The 23,457-nt window shown below is 42.8% G+C and overlaps 2 protein-coding genes across 4 annotated transcripts; both read left to right on the top strand.

Annotated features, from left to right (window-relative positions):
• Nucleotides 1–4,285: 4,285 nt before the first annotated feature.
• Nucleotides 4,286–10,858, top strand: LOC121090805 (glutathione S-transferase-like). Of its 2 annotated transcripts, XM_040599567.1 has the most exons (7): nucleotides 4,290–4,383; nucleotides 5,454–5,559; nucleotides 6,248–6,299; nucleotides 8,034–8,166; nucleotides 9,008–9,149; nucleotides 10,013–10,144; nucleotides 10,474–10,858. In XM_040599567.1, exons 2-7 carry the CDS (start codon nucleotides 5,473–5,475, stop codon nucleotides 10,591–10,593), a joined length of 666 nt encoding a protein of 221 aa, XP_040455501.1. In that variant the 5' UTR covers nucleotides 4,290–4,383; nucleotides 5,454–5,472; the 3' UTR covers nucleotides 10,594–10,858. The 2 variants fall into 2 exon arrangements, with proteins under 2 accessions (XP_040455502.1, XP_040455501.1); XM_040599568.1 differs by lacking the exon at nucleotides 10,013–10,144 and having other exon boundaries at nucleotides 4,286–4,383.
• Nucleotides 10,859–11,915: 1,057 nt separating this feature from the next.
• On the top strand, nucleotides 11,916–22,428 carry LOC121090804 (glutathione S-transferase). Of its 2 annotated transcripts, none has more exons than XM_040599566.1 (7): nucleotides 11,916–12,036; nucleotides 15,254–15,360; nucleotides 16,420–16,471; nucleotides 16,706–16,838; nucleotides 17,905–18,046; nucleotides 21,140–21,271; nucleotides 22,082–22,428. In XM_040599566.1, exons 2-7 carry the CDS (start codon nucleotides 15,274–15,276, stop codon nucleotides 22,202–22,204), a joined length of 669 nt encoding a protein of 222 aa, XP_040455500.1. In that variant the 5' UTR covers nucleotides 11,916–12,036; nucleotides 15,254–15,273; the 3' UTR covers nucleotides 22,205–22,428. The 2 variants fall into 2 exon arrangements, with proteins under 2 accessions (XP_040455500.1, XP_040455499.1); XM_040599565.1 differs by having other exon boundaries at nucleotides 11,923–12,045.
• The last annotated feature ends 1,029 nt before the right edge of the window (nucleotides 22,429–23,457 follow it).

A 23,457-nucleotide genomic window follows, 5' to 3' on the forward strand; every position in this document is an offset into this window, starting at 1 on the left:
AAGGTCACTGTTGGGAGAAGGCAGATAAATACAGACTCCTAGTACTTGGTGTGCAAGTCTTCCTTTCCACGCCCACTTTGGGTTTCAAAACAAGTTGTATTTCCCATCGGTTTTCCACTTTAAATTGACAACAGCTGCTGGAGGAACAGCTTGCAGAGCGAAGTGTCTGGGATCTCTCGCTCTAGAATAGTGAGGACCTGCAGGTCAGATGTTGAAATGGTCAATGCACCTTCACATCAGGCCATAAGTGGTCTCAGAGTGGAGTTGTACTGGTTTGTGTCACGTTACCGCTTGAGCGTGCTTGGAGCGATACTTGCAGAGGAAGTTAATCCCTTGACCCTGGTTTCAGAGAGGAGTCTGAAATCATTACTAGCAGTGATCTAAGAAACCCTTGAATTTCTGTAAATATTAGGATCCTTTCTGTGCTGGCTGATGGAAAGCTGAGAAAAGAAGAGGAAAGACACTAAAGAGAAAGTTTTCAGGTGTGAAATGCTCTGAAAGTCCTGATGCTGCCTGCGGGTCAGTGGCATGCTACTTTCTGTTCTTACATACCGACCGTCTCCATGGGAAGAGAATCACATCCAGAAAGGAGAAAGGTCCAGAGGCTGGAAGCGTGGAGGGGAAAATAGGGAATAATCACAGGTAAGTGAGACAGTTTGGAATTTGCCAAGAAGACACAAACTAAGCAGTGGAGAGAGAGAGAGAGAGAGGGAGCCAGCTAGAGGGAACTAGAAGAAAATCTAAAAGCTTAATGTGCTCTCACGTGGTAAGAGAGCTCTAAAAGCAACGGTGAGCAGGTAACGCCCCATTCACAACCTTTGCTTTGCCTCACATTGGGATGGCAGGAGCTGCTGATGTTAGCCAGTGTTGATCACAAATTTTCACTGAATATCACAGCGTTGGTTTGGTTTTGCTTAGGCAAGGTCTCACATTTGTTACTCAAACCATCTTGTAAGGAACTGCCGGCAAAAAACCATAATGGTAAAAAAAAGTACAAGCTCAGGAGGAGCACTGAGAATACCTGCCGGCTTCTAGGTAACCCACTTGCTCTTCAAAATGTCTGGGAAAAACATCTAATGGCCTTCACATACCTGAAACCAAGTCTTAAGTCAGCATGAGGATCACTGGAGAAAAAGATATTTTCTTTCATTTAATTTCTCCCTTCCCTCTGCAAAGCTATGTTTTGTAAACATATTCCTGGGTTTATAAGACTGTTACATTGCACACTTACCCTGCAAGGTTTGGAGGGTGTAATGCAGTGTGAGGAAATGTTTCATGGGACATAATGTGTGAGCTGCACTTTTCAACTGTGCTGAACACAGGCAGTGCCAGCTTGGAAAAACAACAACAAATGGGACCTTTGTTTGGAATTGCATGAATCACCAGAGCTGCACTTTATTTCTGCAGCAAGGCAGGACTGGATATATCCCAACAGGTCTCATTAGCCACAGATGAGGCTCCCTTCTCTACTGTCCCTATTCCTCCTGCTGATACAGTAAGGCATAGCAGTTTGTGCATGCACCTGCCTCCCTTGCAAATACATTTTAAATATCGGCTCATCATTTTGAACACAGCTCCAATTCAAATTAACGTAATTCTGATATGTTTTATATAGAGAGGAAAGTTAACAAAGGCTGATGACACAAACCATTTTCTAATGCTTTGTCAAGAAATCAGTATCATGTTTGAAACAAACCAACAAACATTTTATACCTTATTGTTTTAAAGGAAGAGGCTAAATGGAAAGAAGCAGGTGGCCAACAGAAGCAGCTGAGGTGAATATTCACTTCTAAGTTATTAAGGTATCTTTAACATTTCCCCTAGTTTTAACTCCTGGATGGTCAAGCTGAACCTAAATGTTCTTAGGAGATCAGATGCTTTCAGGCATGCAAGATATAAATGATACTTCCATAGCATTTTCAAAAATACTTCACAAGCTCAGTAAAGTGACATTTCCAAAAGTCCTGTTAGGTTAGGAGACATATGCACCAAGGTACGTCTGGTAGCGTTTCACAAATCAGACTCACTCTTAGGTAGCTTGGCTGGATTAATCATTTGTGGTAGTAATTGTGTTGACAAGGACTTGCCATAAATCTTGATGGGTATCTCTGATAGGGTAAGAAATGTCAGTGTTGCAATAAATCACCCTCTGAAGACTTTTACTCCTCTCCCCTACCCCTAAGGGAAGGCTGAAGAGACTGGCTTCATCTAAACTTTTAACTGTCTCAGTTGAGATGGCATCCTTTCAAGTAGTTTGGATATCAGCTGTAGCTCGACTGCATGATGAGGGATTCCTCCTGAATTTAGACCTATTTAAAGGAGACTAGACAACTGGACTAGATGTAGATGTCTACAGAGTTTCCAGGAGATGAGTTTTCCCAAGTTGTCTACACTGATTAACTTTCATGCGTGAAATCATGTTTTGTTACCTTGCAGTCCTCTGACACAGTGGATGTCAAGTCCTTAGTTTATCATGGCCAGGTCTACAAATGATTAATCCAGCCAAGCTACCTAAGAGTGAGTCTGATTTGTGAAACGCTACCAGATGTACCTTGGTGCATATGTTTCCACAGGGACAACTTATCGCCTACATTATCCTAGACTCTGGGTCATACATCACCTCTGTCCAACAATTCCAGAAACACTGTTTCCAGCAGTGTAGTTTGATCTTTAACTCTTAAAAAACTCTGTGCTAACAGCAGAAATCAGCACTCCCAGAAGCCTAGAGGTGAAAGCAGTAACTTCTCCAGGAAGCCAGCAAATCAAACATTTGTATGCAGAGTTCTGTTTCATTAGAAAGTATGAACAAATTATTTTGGGTTGGATGTTAACAGAAAACAAAATGTGGGCAGCTTGTGCTTCTACAGCAGTACCAACAGTCTGCTGCTGCTGCGCTTAGCACAGACGCCGGGGTTCTCTGCGACACCTCTGCAGGGCTGACATGTGGCACGTGCTGCAGAGCTGGGCTCTCTGGAGCAGCAGCTGGAGGCCAACAGATGCCCTGGAACATGCATAGCAGCATGGATACCTCTGCATAGGTAACAGAGCCCCGCTGCAAGCTTTCACTGGACAGAACCTCCCGAAATGTAAGAGGGGGACAGAGGGAAATAAGAAAGAAAAGAGCCTGAACCAGAAGGTGGAGGCTATGGGATGTGCTATCCGTGAGAAGTCCCCTTCTGTGAAGCCTAGCTCTCCCCGTGTGCTGTATAGGGTACAGAGTGTTCCATTTGGGGACTAGATACTTCCTAAAAGACAAGACATTGCAGTGATGACTGTTTTGATGTCTTGTCCTTCTCTGGTTCTAGCTTTAAATAAATGATCAAGCTTATTTTATTGTCAAACAGGGAACACATTGGTCTAACAGGTACCAGTGGTGGAGCCAAATGGGATGAGGATCATTTTCAGCTACATAGCAGCAAAGTCAGTCTACAGGAAGAACCTGAAGGAGAGAGCCCCCATGTACTGTAACAATTAATTGTTTTGTTTGATAGACATAAGTTCATACAATCTCCCTGTATAATACCAGAAGAGTATGCCAGCTCACAGTTACATAGCTCAGGGTGATTCAGCAGATTTTAATATAGGACGTTAACCTTGCCAGTAGATAATGTCTGCAACAGTATTAACCAGCTAGATTAGACAGGCAGGATAGTGCATGGGAGTTCATGCTGTATTGGCTCTGTGAAGTCAACAGAGTTATCAGAAGAAAGCAGTCAGGAGTACAGAGAGCAGTTTGCTTTCTGATGCCACTCTTCATTCATTGTCTCCTACAGTTGTCCTTGGCATGCATTTTCACTAGGTCAAATTTAGGGAAAAAGTTTTGGCAGAAACAGAAAAAAAGCTTCTATGTTCATGAATGAAATTCAGCAGAAAAAATGTCCTAAAGTATTATCCCCCATCATTAAGGAAAGGAAGGAAACCTATGAAGGACTCAGGCTGAATTAGTTGGTGTGACTTATGTAAAGTTTCAGTCCTTTAAAAAAAAGTAAAGTAAAAACCCATAAAATATTACAATAAAATTTTGATTGCCATCACATTATGTTTTTAAATCATGGGAGCTTTTCAGCTGTTCAGATTATTTTTAACTGGTAGGTTGCCAAACAATGAAAATAGGAAGCATACAATTTTCTGCTGTCAGAGATGTCCCAATGATCATGACCTCTTGTGAACCTTACATTTGTACATAGTAATCATTAGTCAGGAATTTATTTTCTGTAGGTGAGAAGGGACTAAACAGACCTAACTGATTTTATTTGTTTAAGAAATAGGAGTTTCCCATCAGCAGAGAGCTGTTTGCACTCCTCTTTGTAGGAGGGACTACAGACCTATATAATCTCAAGGCACAGCTACTGTGAGCTCAGAGTGATTTACACTGTGCAGAAGGTAAGCTTTTTGCATTTTGGACATGCATAGGGAATTAGTTACTTGAAACTAAGTGAACAGGTTTTATGGATTAAATACTTGTATGTACTTTCTTTACTAACATGGTTATGTGCGTCAAATGTTGAATTATTAATCAACGGCTTTCTAGGTGTACAAATTTAAGAAAAAGCGATGTAGATCTCAGAAATGTGGAGTGCTTCCTCTCACTCCCTTATTCCTACTGTAGAGAAGATGACATGTTCTTTACAAAGGCAATATAGTGGGTTTTTAGTAATTTTATTTTTGCTGCTCTTAATGCTTCAGCTTTATTGTTGACATGGTGTTAATAACTGTGAAGCTAGTAGAAACTAGGCACTGTCTACATGTTTGCCGCTGATGTCAGTGCATTGGTTCTTAATAGGGTGGTTGTCAGTCTGGCTAGAAAATATTGTTGCTTTAAATTCTGGCAGAGTTGGAACTGGACCAAGCAGGTATTGCACTTTGGCTCTGCCTGTGATAAAGGCAAATCCAATGTTACCAGAGATTAATTAAGTTCCACTTCTTCAGGTGCTTCCCTAAAGATAAGAGAGAAGTGTCGTAAATGAGATTGAACGTTTACAAAGGGAAAAAAAGATCTTTCCTGTCACTTTATTATGGAGAAGCTGCTGAAGAAAGCACAGCAATTGCTGAGTTTATATTGTACATCTGATTAAATATTAAACTGTATCCTGAGATAATGCCAAAGTAAACAGAACAGCGTGTCTCCCACAACCTTCTTTTTGGTCAGAGCAGAACACTTTGGGATGCAAATGGGTTTTCATTTGCTTGTTCTCCAACATGGGCCAATTGGTCTCAGTACAGAGTTCTGTTTAACTAACCTGCACATATAAAAGACATTTTAAGGCAAAATGACACAATGTACTCTCTCAATATAGTTTAACTGTTACCTTCTCTATGAATCTGATGAGAGTCTTGGACCATAAATCATTGGTTTCAAGCAAGACAACTTTGAACAATACTTGAGAACCAGTTAGAGACTCAAAATCAGTATTCTGAATCTTAATTTTGCAAAACTTGCTTCTTTATTCCAGAGAGCAGGCACGTGGAAATATGTCTGGGAAGCCCAAGCTGCACTACTTCAATGGACGAGGCCGAATGGAATCAATACGGTGGCTACTAGCAGCAGCCGGGGTTGAGGTTTGCCTCTGTTTTTTATACTAAAAGCATGTGACAAATACATATTTTTACTGTTCCTTATAAAAAATGTGACAGGCTAGCAGCTGCAAGCTCTGCATTTAGTGCATTGCTGACCAAGCCAACAATGACCACTAGCTTACCCTAAGCAGCGGGGCAAGTTCCTGTTTCACTTCCCAGTATCATGTGCCAAGCCTACTGGTAGCACCACAAACTCCTCCCCCCACCACCCCGTAGCTAGTGAAAGACAAAAAATTAAACTACAGCAGCAGAAACTGGCTTCATATTTTCTGATCACAGGGGTTGAGCACTTTCAATTCTGAAGACCTTCACTTAAATTCCAAAATAGCAAAAAATTATGCCTACTGCAGTGTAGCTTACTCCTGAAGGTACTGTATGCTACTGGCCAGCCCTGACAACAGAAGTGGCGTGGTCATTGTTTGCTCAGCAGACAGGGTTTTGTGCCTTTCAGTCACCTCAGCTTACCTATGCAAAAACATGAATCACATGTGAGAGGGAGGAGGAGAGGATTCAACAGAGGCAAAATACATTTTTAAAGATGTCACTTCCAAATCTGATTTGTTTTTTTAAAAATAAAGTTCTCCAAAACACAGCTTTTTGTGCTCTCATTGCCTCATGCAAAGCTAAAACATGCGGTGACAACACAACTTTTCTTCTGTATTTCTTGCAGTTTGAAGAATGTTTTCTGGAAACAAAGGATGATCTGACAAAGTTACAGAAGGGTAAGTTTCCTTCACTTTTTAATAATTAGTTGATAATAATAATGATAATCATAATCATAATTAGAAGAAGAATTGTTTGTCTTAGAATACCTAAGAAGTCTTATGTCTCTTAAAAAGAAAATCTAGACTGGATTGTACATGAGGTATCATCCACCCAGTTGCTTCAGTCTTCATTGAATCACAGAAGGGTTGAGGTCAAAAGGGACCTCTTGAGATCATCTGCTCCACCCCCCTTCTTCAAGCAAGGCCACCTAGAGCCAGTTGCCCAGGACAGTGTCCAGCTGGGTTTTGAATATCTCCAAGGTTGGAGATTCCACAGCCTCTCTGGGCAATCCATGCCAGTGTTCAGTAATTCTCTCAGTAAAAAGCCTTTCCTTAAGTTCACATGATTTACTGTCCTTTGTTTCAGTCTGTGCCCATTGCCTCCTGCCCTATGACAATACAGGTTTTTGTCATCAGATCATCTTGAAATTCAGTAGCATTTTAGCCTACAAAGTTGTTGCTTTATAATCCATATGAAATCAGAGTTTCAGATTTCTGAGTTTAAAGTGTACCTCTGATGCCTTCCTGTTTCCCAAGGCAACTATTCACCTTTCTATGTTTAGCTTCCATCTTTGTGAACATGATATTCACATTTCCTACAAACCTAATTACGCATGTGCTCTTCTAGTTCACTTGGCTTTTCAAAGAACTCTGAGCTAGGGTTGGCATTTGCAGTCCTGCTCTCCTTTAGGAACAATAACTTGATCCCCCTGCCACCTTTCAAAAAGCATTTTGAGATGCGAGCGTAAACGAAAATGCGCCTTTAATAGCAGACAAGTTTCTCTGCGTGATTGCCTTACAGTGGATACAAAGGCAGACATAGCTGATCAGTTATCTGAGTTGAGAAATATGATTCCATAAAGCAAAGACTCTGACTTGTTTCTCCGATCAGTTCCTGGAGGTATTTTGACTTCTTCCTTGTTGGAATAGAACTCCTGCAGATCAGTAAGGGATTTACACGGCTACAGTCTCAGACCAAGTGGTATTTGGCTCTTGCAGGAAACTCATGAAACCCACCCATTATCTCCTGCTTCATGCCTGTAAAGATGTATGCCATTGTATAAAGTCAATATAGTAGTCACAAAGTTATTATATGCATGTATGTTCACATTATAAGTTGGCAAGCCCTTAAATAGTCTAGATTTCTGTAATACTTGCCAAAGCATGACAGAAACGGGCTGGGTCAGATCCTTCAGTCCTTCTCATCTGTATTAACCTCCATGAGAATCATCTGAGTTAGGGCCATGCAGCGCAGGACTTGTCTTTTTCAGTGTATGACTGCTGAAAGTCCTGCATTTGGGTGCTTCCTCAGATCTGAAGAAAATTCAAGAAGCTAAGTGCTATAATATTATTAACAAGTCATTAAGAAATGGCTCTTGTTTTCATGGTACTTTGCCGTGAGAGTGAGGAAGACTGCCACCTAAAGGGTTGTCAACCATTGGAACAGGCTGCCCAGGGAATTGGTTGAGTCACCACCCCTGGAAGCACGTAGACATAGTGCTCAGGGACATGGTTTAGCGGTGGACTTGGCTGTGTTTGCAGTTGGACTCGATGATCTTAACGGTCTTTTCCAACCTAAATGATTCAATGATTCTAAATAAAAAATAATATGTGTGGCTACTTTGCCAAACAGCCACTAATGGTTCTCATTCAGAGACTGAATGTCTCTTTGTCTTGTCCCCTTTTCCCTAGACGGATCCCTGCTGTTTCAGCAAGTGCCAATGGTGGAGATCGATGGAATGAAGATGGCACAGAGCAGAGCCATTGGCAACTACATAGCAGCGAAGTACAACCTCTATGGGAAGGACCTGAAGGAGAGAGCCCTGTACTGTAACAGTACCATCTTTGTTTGTTAGACTGCAGTTCACACTACCTCTCTGTGTAACACAAGAATGCTCCAGCTCACAGATTCAGCCTGATACGGCAGCTTTTCATGCAGCACGTGTGGACCATGGCTGTGGGTTATATCTGTAACAGGAATAACCAACTAGATTAGATAGGCATCATGGTGCAAGGGAGTTCATGAAGATCAAAGGTCAATACAGTTATCAGAAGAAAGTAGTCAGGAGCACAGAGGGCAGACTGTCTTACTGATGCTGCTTTTCATTTTCTCCTGCAGTTGTCAGCAGCAGGCATTTTCACCACATCAAAGATGGAAAGAAAATATTTATCTCATTTAACCAAGAATTAGAATTAATAACTGGTTATTAAAGGACAGAGCTCTTAGGGCACATGTTTTGACCTGAAATATTTTTAAATTCTTCAAGTTAATTAGTACTAGTAAATATGTCAAGATACTTGTTAGGAATTGTATAGATCCACTGTTTAATTTACCACACCTGACCAGATTTTTAACACAAGTTTGGATGGTACACATGCCAATTTTGTACTCAGGTTCAGAAAAACTTAATACAAAGAAGTATCATCCCTCCTTAGTGAAAAATGGAAGGGGTACAGTCTTTTAGTTTTTGGCTAGGCACTTGGCACTTGTCTTTCACCCTGCTCCCCCCTGAAGCTGCTGCACTCTGGGGGGCACCACTCCAAGCTATGCATGCTGGATAGAAGAGGCAGAGAGTTCCCAACTTCTCAGTGGGGTTGTGCAGGTAGCTAACATGCTATTCAGACCTACTGTGTTTGACTTTTCCAACTGTATCTGTTCTTTTCAGAATTGATATGTATGTGGAAGCAATAATAGATCTGAACGAGTTGCTCATGACCCATCCTTTCCAACCGGCAGATAAAAAGGAGCAACATTTTGCTACTATTGTGGACAAGGCCACAAACAGATACTTCCCGGTCTATGAGAAGGTATGTGGCAAAGATGCAGTAACTTAATTAATATTGTTTTCCTGAAACTCCATCCTGGCTCTACACAAAAACATTTTATTGAGCAAAATGGAGAAGAAAAATTACGACTTCGATACAAATGTTATGGTTTTGGTGTTGCTAGGATGAGGATGGAGACAGGACATTACAGAGGGGACAGAAGACACTACAAATCTGGGAGAGATGCAGTGCTGCAAAAACCCAGGACACACCGAGCTCCCCAAATGTCCATGTTCTAGCCTATATGTTGTTTCAGACAAAAGACACTATAGCATCAGCTTTTATATAAAGTTTCCTCACAAATGCACAACCCCCTCTACCATCCATGCTATGTAAAAGCATTTCAGCTCCTTCTGGAACAAGAGAGGATGGATTAGCTGGGTGTCAAGACTATGACGCACAGGTTATACCTGGAGAGCTCTCAATGCACATTCCCAAAGTTGAAGAGGAAAGCCGGTGAGAAGTAAAGGAGAATGAGTCCAAGATACTCTTAATATGCCCTGGGCTTAATATGCCCTCTTGTAAGTTTTGTATAGGCATTTGCAGTGGTGGCTGTATCCCATAAAGTTCAGCCTTCAACACAACAGCACTGATTACGTGAGCTAGAGAAGTGAAGGCAAGAGTACAACTGAGCTGCCAGAAAGAAATGCAGAAGAGAAAGGACTGATGAATTATGCCTAGGATGACAGTGTGGTCAGATAATTTGTTTGTACTACAGATACTCTTACTGCATTTCCTTCTTTCAAGGATAACTCCATGCAGTGTATGACCTTGCTTTGAAGATATCATGGTAAGTCACACAGAGAAAAAAAAAAAATCACATCTGCTTCTGGTTCTGTTTTTAGGTTTTGAAAGACCATGGACAAGACTTTCTTGTTGGCAACCGGTTTAGCAGGGCAGATGTGCAATTACTTGAAACCATTTTAATGGCAGAAGAGTGCAAGCCTGATATACTTGCCAAATTTCCTCTCTTGCAGGTAATAGAACGGACAGTTTTAATGGACAATGAGTCAAAGCAGGACCCCTGATTTACACTGGCTGAGAAATACGGGAGAGTGGGAGGGTGAGGAAAGAAGTGAAAAACCAAATCAAACTCAAATGTCCTAAATAGTTTTAGCTGGCCTTGAATACTAATGTTATTGCTGCCTTCTGTCACTATAGCCACAAAAGCATAATAGGATGGAGTATAAAGATTCTTCTGCAGGATTAACCCATAACATTACTTAAAGAGCATAGATAACATCTAAATGCCTGACAGTTACCATGGCTCTTAACAGCACAGTGCTGTTTTGTTTTTGTTTTGTAGAGTTTTAAAGCAAGAATAAGCAATATCCCCACAATAAAGAAATTCCTCCAGCCTGGCAGCCAGAGGAAACCACCGCTACAAGAAAAAGACGTACCAAAACTGATGAAAATTTTCCACTGAGCAGCAACCTAAACCCACAGAAACTCTTTCATTGTCTTTGTGTTTGCTGATAGTGACGAAGTGAAATTAATGAAAATAGTAAAAAGGTTTTTGATCTCTCTCTCCTTAGCTATAGGACTGGTTTTAGCCTATTGCAAACATCTCCAAGGTGAGCATACCAGCAAATGAAATAGTTCACTGATTAGGGGGTACACTGGACAACACAGTATGTCTGAAATTACTTAAGAGAACATCTAAAATAAAGCCTTACTATTGACACTCAAAACCAGTTTGTTCAATGACTTCTTGCTGCTACATACCTAAGGGCTCTCTGGTTCTGTCTTTCCAGCATTCCCAAGAGCTGCTGGAAGATGAAGAGAGCTTAGCCCAAACAGCAGTCAATATATCTGTTCTGGGAAACGCCAGGAAAAGCCTGCAGGTTGTGGTTTGATGGGGGTGATGGGTTTGGATTCAGCTTTCCTCCAAAATTAACTTGGGAGTATGCTGGGATCAGAGATCCTACTGCACCTCTGTTTTGTTGCTAAACTCGGGTACCATAGCTGCGCCAGTATTTCCTTTAACAAAAGGTCTACTGTAGCAGTAAGAGCACTTTACAGGCTCAGCTGAGAAATGAATGTTTGTCACCAACGGTAAAGTTGAAAATTAATTGTTTGAGGAAGGAGTCATCACATTGGAGTCATGCACTAGTGGACCTTGAAATGTTGGACCTCATGTTGACTTACATTATATCAAACTTAAGTTAAATATAAGTTGTACCTAAGTTGAACAGTATAATCACTCAGGTCAAGCTCTACTACTGATAGCCTAGCAAGGCAGTTGAACACGTAAATGTGTATGTTAATTAAACACCAAATCAACCAAGTACGTAAATGCAACAGCCAGTGCCCTAAAACCAACCAATGCTCTAGTGCTGGAAGTTTTAAGCTGGGCAGAGTCAGGGCACTAAAACTCTTGCTAACACAGATAGTTCCGTTGTGAGAGCTGTCATGCAGCTGGAACCAGTTTTTAGCATCAAGAAAGGAAAAAACCACAATGTTTTTCCGCAGCAGAGTGTGTATTTGGAGCTGTTACAAGAGCCGCTTCCCTCCCACCCCACCGGGGCACTCCCGCAGCCCCTGCAGCTGACGAGCGCTGTCAGAAACTCGGGCTGCAAACCCTGGCCGCGGCTGCCGACCCCCCGCCACGGGAGCCCCCCGGGGCGGCTGCCGACCCCCGCCTTCACCCACGCAGGGCCAGAGCCCCCGCACGCCGCCGGCCCGGCACCTCGCCCGGGGGCCGCGGGCGCTGCCTCTCGCCCCCTCACGCCGCCGCCGGGCCTGAGGCGGGGCGGGGGCAGCCCGTCAGCCCGCCCCGGCCGCCGAGGGGAGGAGCGGCCCCGTCGCGGCGGGCCGGGAGGCGGGGGCAGTCGGCGCGGAGCTGGCCGGGTCGGGGCACCTGTTGGCGGTGCGGCGGGTACTGGCGGCGGCGGGCCGGGGGGCTGCGGCGGCCCCGCGGGCGTGCGGGGTGGGGTAGGGCGAGGGGCGGCCCGGCGCGGGGTGTGGGTTTGGCCGCGGGCCGCAGGGGCTGGCAGCGGCTCCCGGGCAGAGCTCCGGCCCGCCGGCCGCGGGGCCTGTGCCACCCCTGGCCGCCCTCTCTGCCGCCCGGCGCCGGTCGCTCGGCGCGCTCCCCGCCGCGGCTGGGTGCGGGGAGGGCGGCGCAGGGCAGCCGGCCCCGGGAAGGAGCCCCCTGCGGGGCTAGGGGCGGCCAGCCGCGGCCGCTGCCGGGAGGGCGGTGGGCCGGGTGCGTGACAGCCGGTGTTGGCTCCAGGGATGGCCCGAGCGCCCGGCCGCTGCCGGGGGTGTTCGGCCGGCGTTACCCAGCCCGCTGCCTTGCCGGGGCACCCGTCCGCGCCGGCTGGGAGCGCAGGGAGGGAGCGTGTGTCTGGCTCTGCGTGCCGTCAGCAGGGAGCCCGGGGAGGAATTGCTGTTTGGAGTTAAAGTTTTAAAATCTCTTGGGGTAATTTGCCTTTCACCTTGTTCAAACGCTCCTCCTGGCTCGGGTGGTGGAAGAACGGTTTATGCATCGGGACTTGGCCGGGGTCCCAGCGGCAGCCACGCCACGGGCTGGCCAGCAGCGACGGCCTTAAGGTGGCCTGGGGCCGGGCCGGGCCGTGCAGCGCAGGCCCCTGTGTAAGGGCGTTCTGCTCGGGCCGCCCGGTGTGGGCTGTGCTGGAGGAACAGCGCGGGGCGGAGAGCTGCTTTGGGGTCCGCATTCAGTTGAGAGGAAGGATTAAGGTCTTGCATCAGGATACGAGCTTGCTGTTAAATTCACTTGCTTGTTTCTCACTGTGAGGACAGTGCTGAGGTCTGAGGAAGGTCTGATGCCCTAGAACATCAAGGAAGTTTGTGATTTATTTTCAGGTCTGTTACTGCTATTCAAGAAAGATAATTTACCAATTTTGCTACTCTTTAATGGCTCACTGCTTTACCAAGGGCTATTCATGGCAGAGCAGCAGCAGAGTTACCCAAGTACTTTGCAACCCTATATAAGCATTCAGCTGAAACCCCCAAGTCAGTCCTTAAGCGCAGTTCCAGGAAAATGTGAGCTTTTTCTTACTTGCGCAAAAATCCTAAACCCTTGGCCAATACCTGTAAGGAACTGTGATGAGCAAGTACAGGTTGTGTTGGTACCTGGAATTTTTTCCACGGACGCTTGCTCTGCTCCTCAGCTTCCCCAGCTGTTTGGAGCGGGGCACTGAGCTGATGCTAGCAAGCAGGGCTCTGGCTGGGCTGGTTTTTATCAGCTCTGCCTCTCATTTGGGGAGAGGACAGGGAGATTTGTTCTTTCTGCTCAACGCTACCCTGTCCTCGTAGTGTGTTTCCCAGCTTTGATCCTACGTGCTGGAGGTGTGCTTGTCCATTCTGTGAGCACGGCCCAAGCACAGTTATTTGGTGGAACTATCGTCTACTTGCTGAGTGCCAGGGAATTAAGTATTTTTGAAGTACGGAAGGTTGAGAGCTCTTTCACTTGGTATAAAGCAGCTCACGCTTATGGGAACTAGGTCGTGGAGCACAGGTCATGGCCTTCTGTGTGTAGGGCCTGGTAAGGTAGATAAGGCATTTCTCTAAATGCCTTGTTTATGCGCCCTTTTGCTATTCAGGTATTAGGAATCTAGCTCAGCATCCAGCAGCTCTGGACTAGATGCCAACTCTAAACTGTCAAGATATAATAAAGTCTTTATTATCAAGCATATATTTATGTATAATGAGAACTTTGTTGCAAGAGACTGAGGTGTCTGGGGATATAGGCATTGTCAGGGCTAGGTGGAATCTGAGCAGCGGTTTTGAAGACCTGTATATTAGACGGGGGCACCAGGTTTCTTCTGTGAGTCCAGCCCGTAGTACAGCAGTGGCTGCCTATTGAAAATACCACCCAACACAACGGACTTCAGTGGAGAAGGCCGGGGATATAGTCTCCTCTCTCACTGTTGTACTTTCTGTTTGTGCCTCTTCATTGATGCCGTTGGGATTATGGCCAAAGTTTCCGCTTTGTGACTTAATTACATACTGTGAAGTCTGTGCGAGAATAAATAAGCCTGCCTGTAAACAGATAAAACCTTAGCTTAATGGTGAGGCACTCTTGTTAGTCTGTGACTCTGTCGTCTTATTAAATCTGCTTCGTTCTTCTGGGATCCATTAGTGATGAGGACAGTGTTAGCTTTGTTTTCAGCACCAAGCAAGCTCACATCAGCTGCTGAGTTCATACATGCTGAGTTCAAGTGCATGTGACTACACTTGTTAGTGAAATTGGAAAGGATTAAATGTTTCATCCCAGTGCCATGATTCGGTGGGCTGACTTCAGTCCCCTGCTGCTGGGGACATTGACCAGGCAGTATCTGCCCAACAGAGGTCATGGGCTCGTTTGTTTGGGTTTGATTTTAAAGTTGAATTTTCAGGGCAAATAGGATATAAAGCCCTGTTACAGTTTAACTGTTGGTTGTAAAATTGGAGTGGGTTTTAAGTCGGTCTGCATTCTCTACAATGGATGTATTGTGATTTGGTTAATGGTCAAAACAGAACTAGCTAAATATGGAAGTCAGCAGGCCTGGTGAAATACATGCTGGAATATATATTGCTGTTATAAGCTTGTGTTTGTAAAGTTACAGGACCACGGGGCTCTGAAATGTCATAATGAGACAGGTGAAAATAGTGCTGCTGTCTCTGGGTTGATGTTCTTATGAAGCAATTCATTCGACATAAATGTTTTCAAGTCTGGTATGACACGGATGCTGTCACAAAACCCAATGCCAACTAAAGAGGTTGCATCACTACAGGGTTAAAAATGTATTTCTTCAGGAATACCATACAGTTCTGCTTTGGATGTAAAACTCTTGTGAGCTCTTAAAGCTATGTTAATATTTTAAAAGATATGTATAGGATTTAGTAGATGCTTTTTACATTCTGTCATGATTCGTTTTTGAATTGCTGCATATGCTGGTAGTGTGTACTTCTTGGTTATTTCCACTGATCCACAGGAAACTTGGTTGCATCAAATCCAAGTATCTAGGCTTTGACTGCGCTTCTGCTTTCACGTTCATCTAACTGTAGTAATTTGGATTGGAACATTTTAAATGCTAAGTTAAATGATGCTTCCTATAAGATCATAATCTTGAATTTATCAGGAAACAAGAACTCTGAAATCATGGCAGGGAAACCCAAGCTGCACTACACCAATGGAAGGGGGAAGATGGAGTCGATCCGATGGCTGTTAGCAGCAGCCGGGGTTGAGGTTTGTACTTTTTTATAAAGTGATCAGATTAATCTGTGATTAAAATAGGTATTCTTTGGAAAGGTTTCCCAGTTATGTCTATGCTTAGAGATACGCATAACATTGCATATTATGATGCAGAATGCTTAGCTTCAGTGATACGCTCTCCTGTGTTGTGTTTAACGTGTGCCTTGGGCAATGGCTGCACAGTAGAAGGATTTTAACATGCAAAGAGAATTGAACATTTTTTAAACATACTTTAAGCTGAGATCAAAAATTGTTGCTACAGACCAAACCTGTGTATCTCTGACTTTTTCTGAACACTCATTACTTCCCTGTGCCTCATGATTGTTCTTTACTGCAAGACCATGGTACCACATGAAACACTTGAGAACGTTATCTCCAAACAAGGTGCTTTTCATTCTTTGGGTCAGGATCTCAGTGGGATAAATCAACAGAGCTGCTCTGAAGGCAGTAGGGGAGCTATCTAGATTCACAGGTGAAAACCATCCTGTCTTTAATCTTAATTTCTACATTCATTTTTTGTTTGATTATAGTGCTTTGAAACTATTTTCTCAAACTATTTAGACTTCATTGGAAATAAAAGGCTTTTTTAATAGTGCTTACTTGTGAATGTTGCTGACAGAGAAGCTGCAGAGCACGAGTGCTGAGGAAACAAAGATCTTGCTGTCATTTGAATGTCCTTCTCATTAAAAAATAAAAATGCCAGAGGGGGAAAGAGGGAGATAAATGCTGTCTGACAGAGGCATAAGATATTTAAAATTTCTCAATATTTCATGTGGCATCAGCTGCTTTTAAGTGAATGATTTGGTGTCTGTTAATCGTTCATGCAGGCAAATAGACTGGTCTTTATAATGAGGGAAACTTACTATGGGGCTGGGGACACTGTAGTCCTGGGTTATTTGCTGTAGCAAAGAGATGAATAGGAGTAGGGGGTCAACACAATCATGAGAAGTATGGGGGATAGTGTGGAGACGTAGAGTCCAACTTCCATACTTCTTTCCACTTCTCAGTTGCCTTTGGAGTGAAACAGTGTCGTTTTCTATTGTTGCCTTTCAGTTTGAGGAAGAATTCATAGAAACAAAGGAAGACCTAGAAAAATTACGCAATGGTGAGTTTGTAAACTGTACCCTAAACATAAATTCACACCAGTATAACAGAAGGACAACAGGTGATATTTTTGTAAGACCTCCAATACAATGTGACCTGTAAAGAAAAGATTTGGAACTCCCGCTTGCTTGTGGATGCTTTCATTGGAAATGTCTTGGTGTGTTACCAGGTCTCTTTCTCATATTCAGTGTGGTATTGCAGCAGTCTGAGTAGTTTGCTCCTCTTTCTTCCCAAGATGGATCCCTGCTATTCCAGCAAGTGCCCATGGTGGAGATCGATGGGATGAAGATGGTGCAGACCAGAGCCATCCTCAGCTACATAGCAGCGAAGTACAACCTCTATGGAAAAGACCTGAAGGAGAGAGCCTGGTACGGTAACAGTGCATACTATCCTTACTAATACTCTTCCATGATTTTTAATATTTATGAGAAGAATATTACTGTGAAATAGCTGCCTGTAAGGGTGCATATACATCTGCCAGTGCTTTGACTCCTCAGATCCAGGGATTAGGTGAATGGTCCTTGTGATTGATGAATGACTGTTAATTGTCAACATAGTGAGAATGTTGTAGCAGAGACCATAAGTGCATTAAGTTCCTGGGCAACTGCAGGACCTTAAAACAATAATAAAGGCTAAGTATGCCCTTTTTCCCCTCTCTCTTTAAATGGGAAAGCAGTAAGGAAAAACTACAGCTACCTGCAAAAAATATGAAGTGTCTTTAAGTGTTCTAATTTCCTTTTTTCAAAATGAAAAGAATCTTTCACGGCTGATTTTAAAAAAGACATCCAGTGGCTTAATGCTACTGAAAGTTAAACCACTATTTTCCTAATATCACTTTACTGTGTAAGCTGTGGATACTTTCTGTGCTCATAATTAAAGGGCTAATGCAAAAGCAAAATCCTTATTTACTCTTTTCTTTAAAAAAAGTCACCCAAAAGTTCAGTTAAGTCCTTAACTGACTGCCACTTACTGTAAAGGGTTTATTCTGTGATAATGGAGGGAAAACTACAGAGATTGTGGGGATTATTATGGACTGGCATGTCTGAACTGACAGTTGGTAGCTGTGGGATCCTTTCATGATTAGACCTCAAAAATATTTTTTTTCCCTCTAGCATGGTTTGCATATGGGATCTTTCCTCCCATGGCATAGATGAATAGATTATCAATGGAAAACAGTGTGAACTCTGCTTCAGATACATTAGTTGCAGACTGTTTTTTATACCTTGCCTTGTTGCAGACACTGTAAGCCTGTTTATAAAGATAGGTACTTTGAAAAAAATCAAAGTGGAAGAACAAGTTGGAAACAAACTAGTGTCTTACGTTACATTCACTTATAAGCATTTAACTCAGTGATCACTTCAGCATTGTATTTCAGGAAAATAACCAAAATGGAATGTTCAAACGGTAAATGTAAAATAGAAGTATTTGTTTCAGGATTGATATGTATGTGGAGGGAACAACAGACCTGATGGGAATGATCATGTATCTCCCTTTTCAACCAGCTGACACAAAAGAAAAGAATCTTGCCTTAATCATTGAACGAGCTTCAAGCAGGTACTTCCCTGTTTATGAAAAGGTAAGTGGTAAATCACCAGTAGTCCACAAAGACAGTAAAGTGGGGCAACTCTGGAACTTTATGGTGGAGCCAGTATGCAGCAGTGTGAAGAGGGCCACAAAGTAGTTTCTGGGTGGTTTCAGTTCTGAGTATCTTTGATTCTTTTTAAGACTCCTCAAAGAGCAGATCCTACTTTTTAAACCTAGCTTAGTGACTGATAGCTTCTAGCATTTTGCATAAATGCACCATTTAAATGCGTGTGCCAGCCTTCAGAACTTGTTGCCTGAGAATGTAATATACTCTTGTCCTGGTTTTGGCTGGGATTATTTTCGTTTTAGTAGCTGGTGCAGTGCTGTGTTTGGGGGTTGGTGTGAGAACAGTGTTGACAGCACATGGATGGTTTTGGTTGTTGCTTGGGAATGTTTATGCTAAGTCAAGGACTTTTCAGTTTCTCAGGCCCTGCCAGAGAGAAGGCTGGAGGGGCACGGGAATGGGGGGAGGGCACAGCCAGGACAGCTGACCCAAACTAGCCAGAGGTGTATGCCATGCCATAGAAAGTCATGCTGAGTATATAAACTGGGGGGAGTTGGCTGGGACCTTCCGATCACTGCTTGGGGACTGGCTGGGCATTGGTTAGTGAGTGATGAACAACTGTATTGTGCATCCCTTGGGTTTTTTTCCCTCTTCCCATTGGATTTAATTCCTCTCCCTTTTTCTCTCCTTTTCATTACAATTGCTGCTGATGTTGTTTATTATTTTTATTTTATTTCAGTTACTAAATTATTCTTACCTCAACTCTTTGAGTTTTACTTTTTTCCTGATTCTCCTCCCCATCCTGCTGGCGGGGGCAGGGAGTGAGTGAGCAAGCGGCTGCGTGGTACTTACTTGCTGGCTGGGGTTAAACCACGACAACTCTTGCGGTTCAAAGTTAAATATAATTGTGCTTTATAATTAAGGACCTGATTCTGCGGTCTTTCTAAATCCCATTGCTTACATATTTTATACTTAAGACTATTACTGTCTTTTTCTGAATTGCTATTTGGACATCCTTAGGTGTGCACAAAGAGGCTCTGCAAACAGGATGTATTTAGCTTAAAAGCATAAACCATTTATTTACTGGCTAGCATGCCTCAAAGAGTTAGCCTGTAATGAGCTACGAGGTAAGGCATTGCCACCCCTGTAGAGCACATGAAGAGTCTTTCTTAGCTAGGCAGGAGTTGGTCTGGAGGGGACCAGTTGTTCTTTTCTTCTCCCTGGAACATAGGCTGGATGTTACTGAGTTGCCATTTTCTACCAGCTTGCTGTTTGTTCTGTTGTTTTGTTTTGGTTTTCCCTTTACGATATTTTATTTTTTTTTTGGTGTTAACATTTTCCTGTTCAAATTGAGCCAGCTGTGATCCTTATCTCACTAGTGTACTTCTGTTTGTAACTTTATCTTTTGTACTTTGTATGCTTGTACTATACAGACTTCCTCACAGTGCTTTTTCAGAGCGTGGCAGTTGTCTCAGAAGTCTCTGCCAAGGGTACAGAGCCGTGTTGTTTGAGAGCTGAGCCAGGTTTCTAGCTTGAATCCTTAGTTCACAGGCAGCTGAAGTCCATTCAGAAAGTACAGGACTTGATGCAATTTCATGTGCCTCTATTAGTCTTAAACTGCAGAAGTGAAACCCACAGAGGCTGCCCTGTGGAAAAAAATGTGCGCATGAACAACATAAGCCAGCACTCCTGTAATATGAGTTCATACGGATCCACTGCCACAGCAATGGAAGGCTGTGCTGAGAGGCATTGATTGCACACATTAATCTTCCAGAGATTTGAAGATTATATTATATGAATATAACATAAATATTTATAAATAACCAAAAAAGCAAATTTATGTACATACATACTCTCTGAACCTGTGCCTAGGTGGCAGAAATTCCTGTTACGTTTTAGTGTGTATACTCACTGCAGGGAAGCCTTCAAGGTAACCCTTGTTTACTTACAGTGAAGACACAACTAAACTTCTCCGTGATTTTTAGCCTAATTAATTTTGTTAGAATGATGAACAATTTTCCTCCTGTACCAGCTCTTTAAGTTGACCATTGATTCGGTTTAGCAGGGTTTGTAGTCCATGTGTTACGCCAGCCTGACAGAAAATAGCACTAGCTGTGAGTGTTCACTTTAAACACTCAGCAGCCAGGCAGAGCGGCAAAAGGGACTGTAGGGCACTGCAGGCTGTCTGGTTCTGATGCTCAGTTTGGGAGTTCCCATATGGCTTTGACAGACAAGCTGGGCTGGATGTTGTTAGAGCAGTATAAGAAATAACTACATGTAGTTATCATCTTCGTCTGTGTCAGAGTTTACTGCCTCTGTTACAGTGAAATTGGCAGGTGGACTGGAGAAGGAATCAGCTTCCAAAGTCATAGACTGTTGTCATACTTCTAGCGCACATTTGGTCGTTGTGTCTGTGCCTAAGCTACTCTAATGCTGCACTAAAACATTTCCTTCTCTTGCTCCTGCTCTAAGTGTCACAGTCTTCAAGAAAAAGGTAGGCTGGAGCGCTGGTAACTGCTCTGAAGCTGTGTTGCAACATTCAGCACAACTTGTTTGTTACAGCTCTTAGTAGCCTTGGAAGACTGTGATTCTTGCATCAGCAGTTTGCCATGAAAGAATCCTTCCATACAGGATGAAGGATGGAAAGGCTGTGTTCCTTCATTCCTGACCTATTTCAACTATAATCAGCAATCTCAAATTTTGCTGAAACATCTGGGAATTCACTTGACTTTTTTTACAAAAATCAAAGCATGCTACAGGTAAACTGTCCTTGCTACCTCTTCCAATTACTATATCCTCTCTATCCTGTTTCTTTTGTATGATTTAAGTATTTCTTATGATAGTGGACTTGCTACAGTTACCTGGTGCAGTAGGTTAGAGTGAGTGATAGGTCTGTGCACACTGAAACATGAGTTCTGGTTTGATTTTTTTGGTGTGAGAATATCTATCACTTCCTGACTTTATAGGTTCTTGCATGGATTTGCTGTGCTGTGTGTTTTTGTAGAAATCTGTCTGTAACTAAATATCTAGATCAAATTGTTACATCCTATATGACTTCTGTTATTTGTTTGTATTTTGTAGGCCTTAAAAGACCATGGGCATGATTATCTTGTTGGCAACAAATTAAGCTGGGCAGACATACATCTGCTGGAAGCCATTTTAATGGCAGAAGAATGCAAGCCTGATATACTGTCTGCGTTCCCTCTGCTACAGGTTGGTAATCATCTGATCTCAACATGGAATGTAACATACAAATTTCACTGCCCAGTTTTAAAAGCTAGCTGATGGTTAAATCTTTTGAACCATCGTACTGTTACTGACAGTTCTCTGGTCCACTTCTGTGGGCTACAACCACCTGAAACCTTGCTCCCAGAGCTGCTGGGGGCTCACCTTTCTCCAGCTCTGCTTTTCCCAGCTGTTCTCAGCTGGCAGGAATTCACTTACTAACGCTACCAGTTTGGTCCTGTAAACTGCTGCTTCTATGTCTTCAAACACAGAGTGAGCATCAGGAGGGGAAGCCTGCAGCCTGCTGTGTCTGCAGTCCGTGTTATTCTCTTTTTGCTAGCAAAATTATATTTTGAAGAAATCATACACAAAACTTGTTAAATTTAGTTTGTCTTCCATTGTGCTGCTTTTGCTGCTTTTTTTGTCCAAATGTATCTTTTTTTGCTTTTGTTTCCTTTTTTCTTCCACTTTTTCTAGATGAACCTTAACTCTTCAATATTAATCTCTCCCATCCCCATCTGGGAAACCAAGCTAAACTTCATAGCACCAGCATTGCCAATCAGAATATTCACACCTGAATTTTCCAATTCAGTAGTATGTTGGGGTTTTGTGGTTTGTTTTTTTTTTTTTTTTTAAATGGAAAATGCTGAGGGCTGAGCTGGCTATAAGGAGCTGCTACCTTTCTCAGTTTAATAAATAGGAATGACAAGTAAATATCCAGGTCACCTGATTTTTAAGTTATAAAGGATGGAATTACAATTTCCTTACTGTCATTGGCTTTACTGCTGCCCCTTACAGGCTTTTAAAGGAAGAACAAGCAACATTCCAACAATCAAAAAATTCTTGCAGCCTGGCAGCCAGAGGAAGCCACCAGCAGATGAGAAGTTTATTGCCAATGTGAGGAAGATATTCAATATCTAATCATTTGGCTGCCGAAGATCATACAACTGTAGTTAGTATATTGCCAGAGCTGTGCCTTGTAAGTGTAAACTGCATACATGTATTCTGTAGCTTGCATGATAATTGTTGAAACATAATACACTTTTAAATTAGCGTAAAAGGCTGATTTGGACCTGTTGAGTCCAGAAAGTGATATTTCATGGAGCAGTTACATGAAATAAAATATGCTGATACTTTGTGTTTAATTACAGTACATGCCTGGTAGGGTAAAACGTTTCAGCTATAGCTTGCAGAGTACTGTAGAAAGCCCCCACCACTTCACAGAGTGCAGGAGAGAAGAGCCACTCCATAAAAATGGGGAAGTTATTTAAATTCAGGCCTAGATCTTTTTGTTTTCTCTCTAGGTGGTCTCCTCAATCAAAGTTCACTGCCCCCCTGCTGTATTTCACTGCTGTCTCTGTACTTTCAGAGCAGCAGTTTAATAAATAAATAAATAAACCCTAAAACTCACAAGCCTGGTGAGTTTATGGCAAAAGTAAGAAACTTTTTTAATCACCACATGAATCTTTTGGAAGCGGTTTTGTTCACTGAAAGATCAAAGTACCTGTGTTTAATTAGCCTGATGGTGTTTCCATCTACTGAAAGCGCCTATTCCCTTGCTCTTCTTGCTGCTTGGCTAGATGGTAACAGTGAGGAAAATAACCACTTGACTGTTTTTTTTTTTTTATAAGGTTTTACATTCTCCAGCCCCTTCCCAAGTAGTTGTCAAGAGAACTGCACTGGCTGTTTACCTTTTCATTAAAAGGGTTAGGTTTATCTCAACAGTGATTAAAGCATTCACTACTCTTTCAGATTCTTTACCCTAATTTCATGGGAACCATCACTGTTCCCTTTAAGAACAGTGCCATAAACTATTCTTTCTTTCAGTTAGGTGTTTTTCTCAGCAGGACTTGAACTGATTGGGCAGAGAAAACGGTCAGCCAGTGTATATACAGAATTGTTGCCTAGTAAAGTTAATTCTTTCTAACTTGAGCCACAGAACACATCTGAGAGGTACAAACTGAAAACACCCCAATTGCCTAGGCACTCCCCAGATGAGGTCCTAAAAGTCTTACATTAAAATTACCAAGGTAGCAGTATTTGCTATGTCCACTATAGTACTCTGATGTCATTGAGCTTTACCTCTGCTCCAAACAAGTGCTGATTGCTGAACCATGACAGAAACTGGCACAGGACATCACTTTACATTTTGTGAGTCCTCAGGCCCACAGGGA

This window comes from Falco naumanni, chromosome 6 (genome assembly GCF_017639655.2).
Source record: "Falco naumanni isolate bFalNau1 chromosome 6, bFalNau1.pat, whole genome shotgun sequence".
In the NCBI taxonomy this organism is placed as follows: Eukaryota; Metazoa; Chordata; class Aves; order Falconiformes; family Falconidae; genus Falco; species Falco naumanni.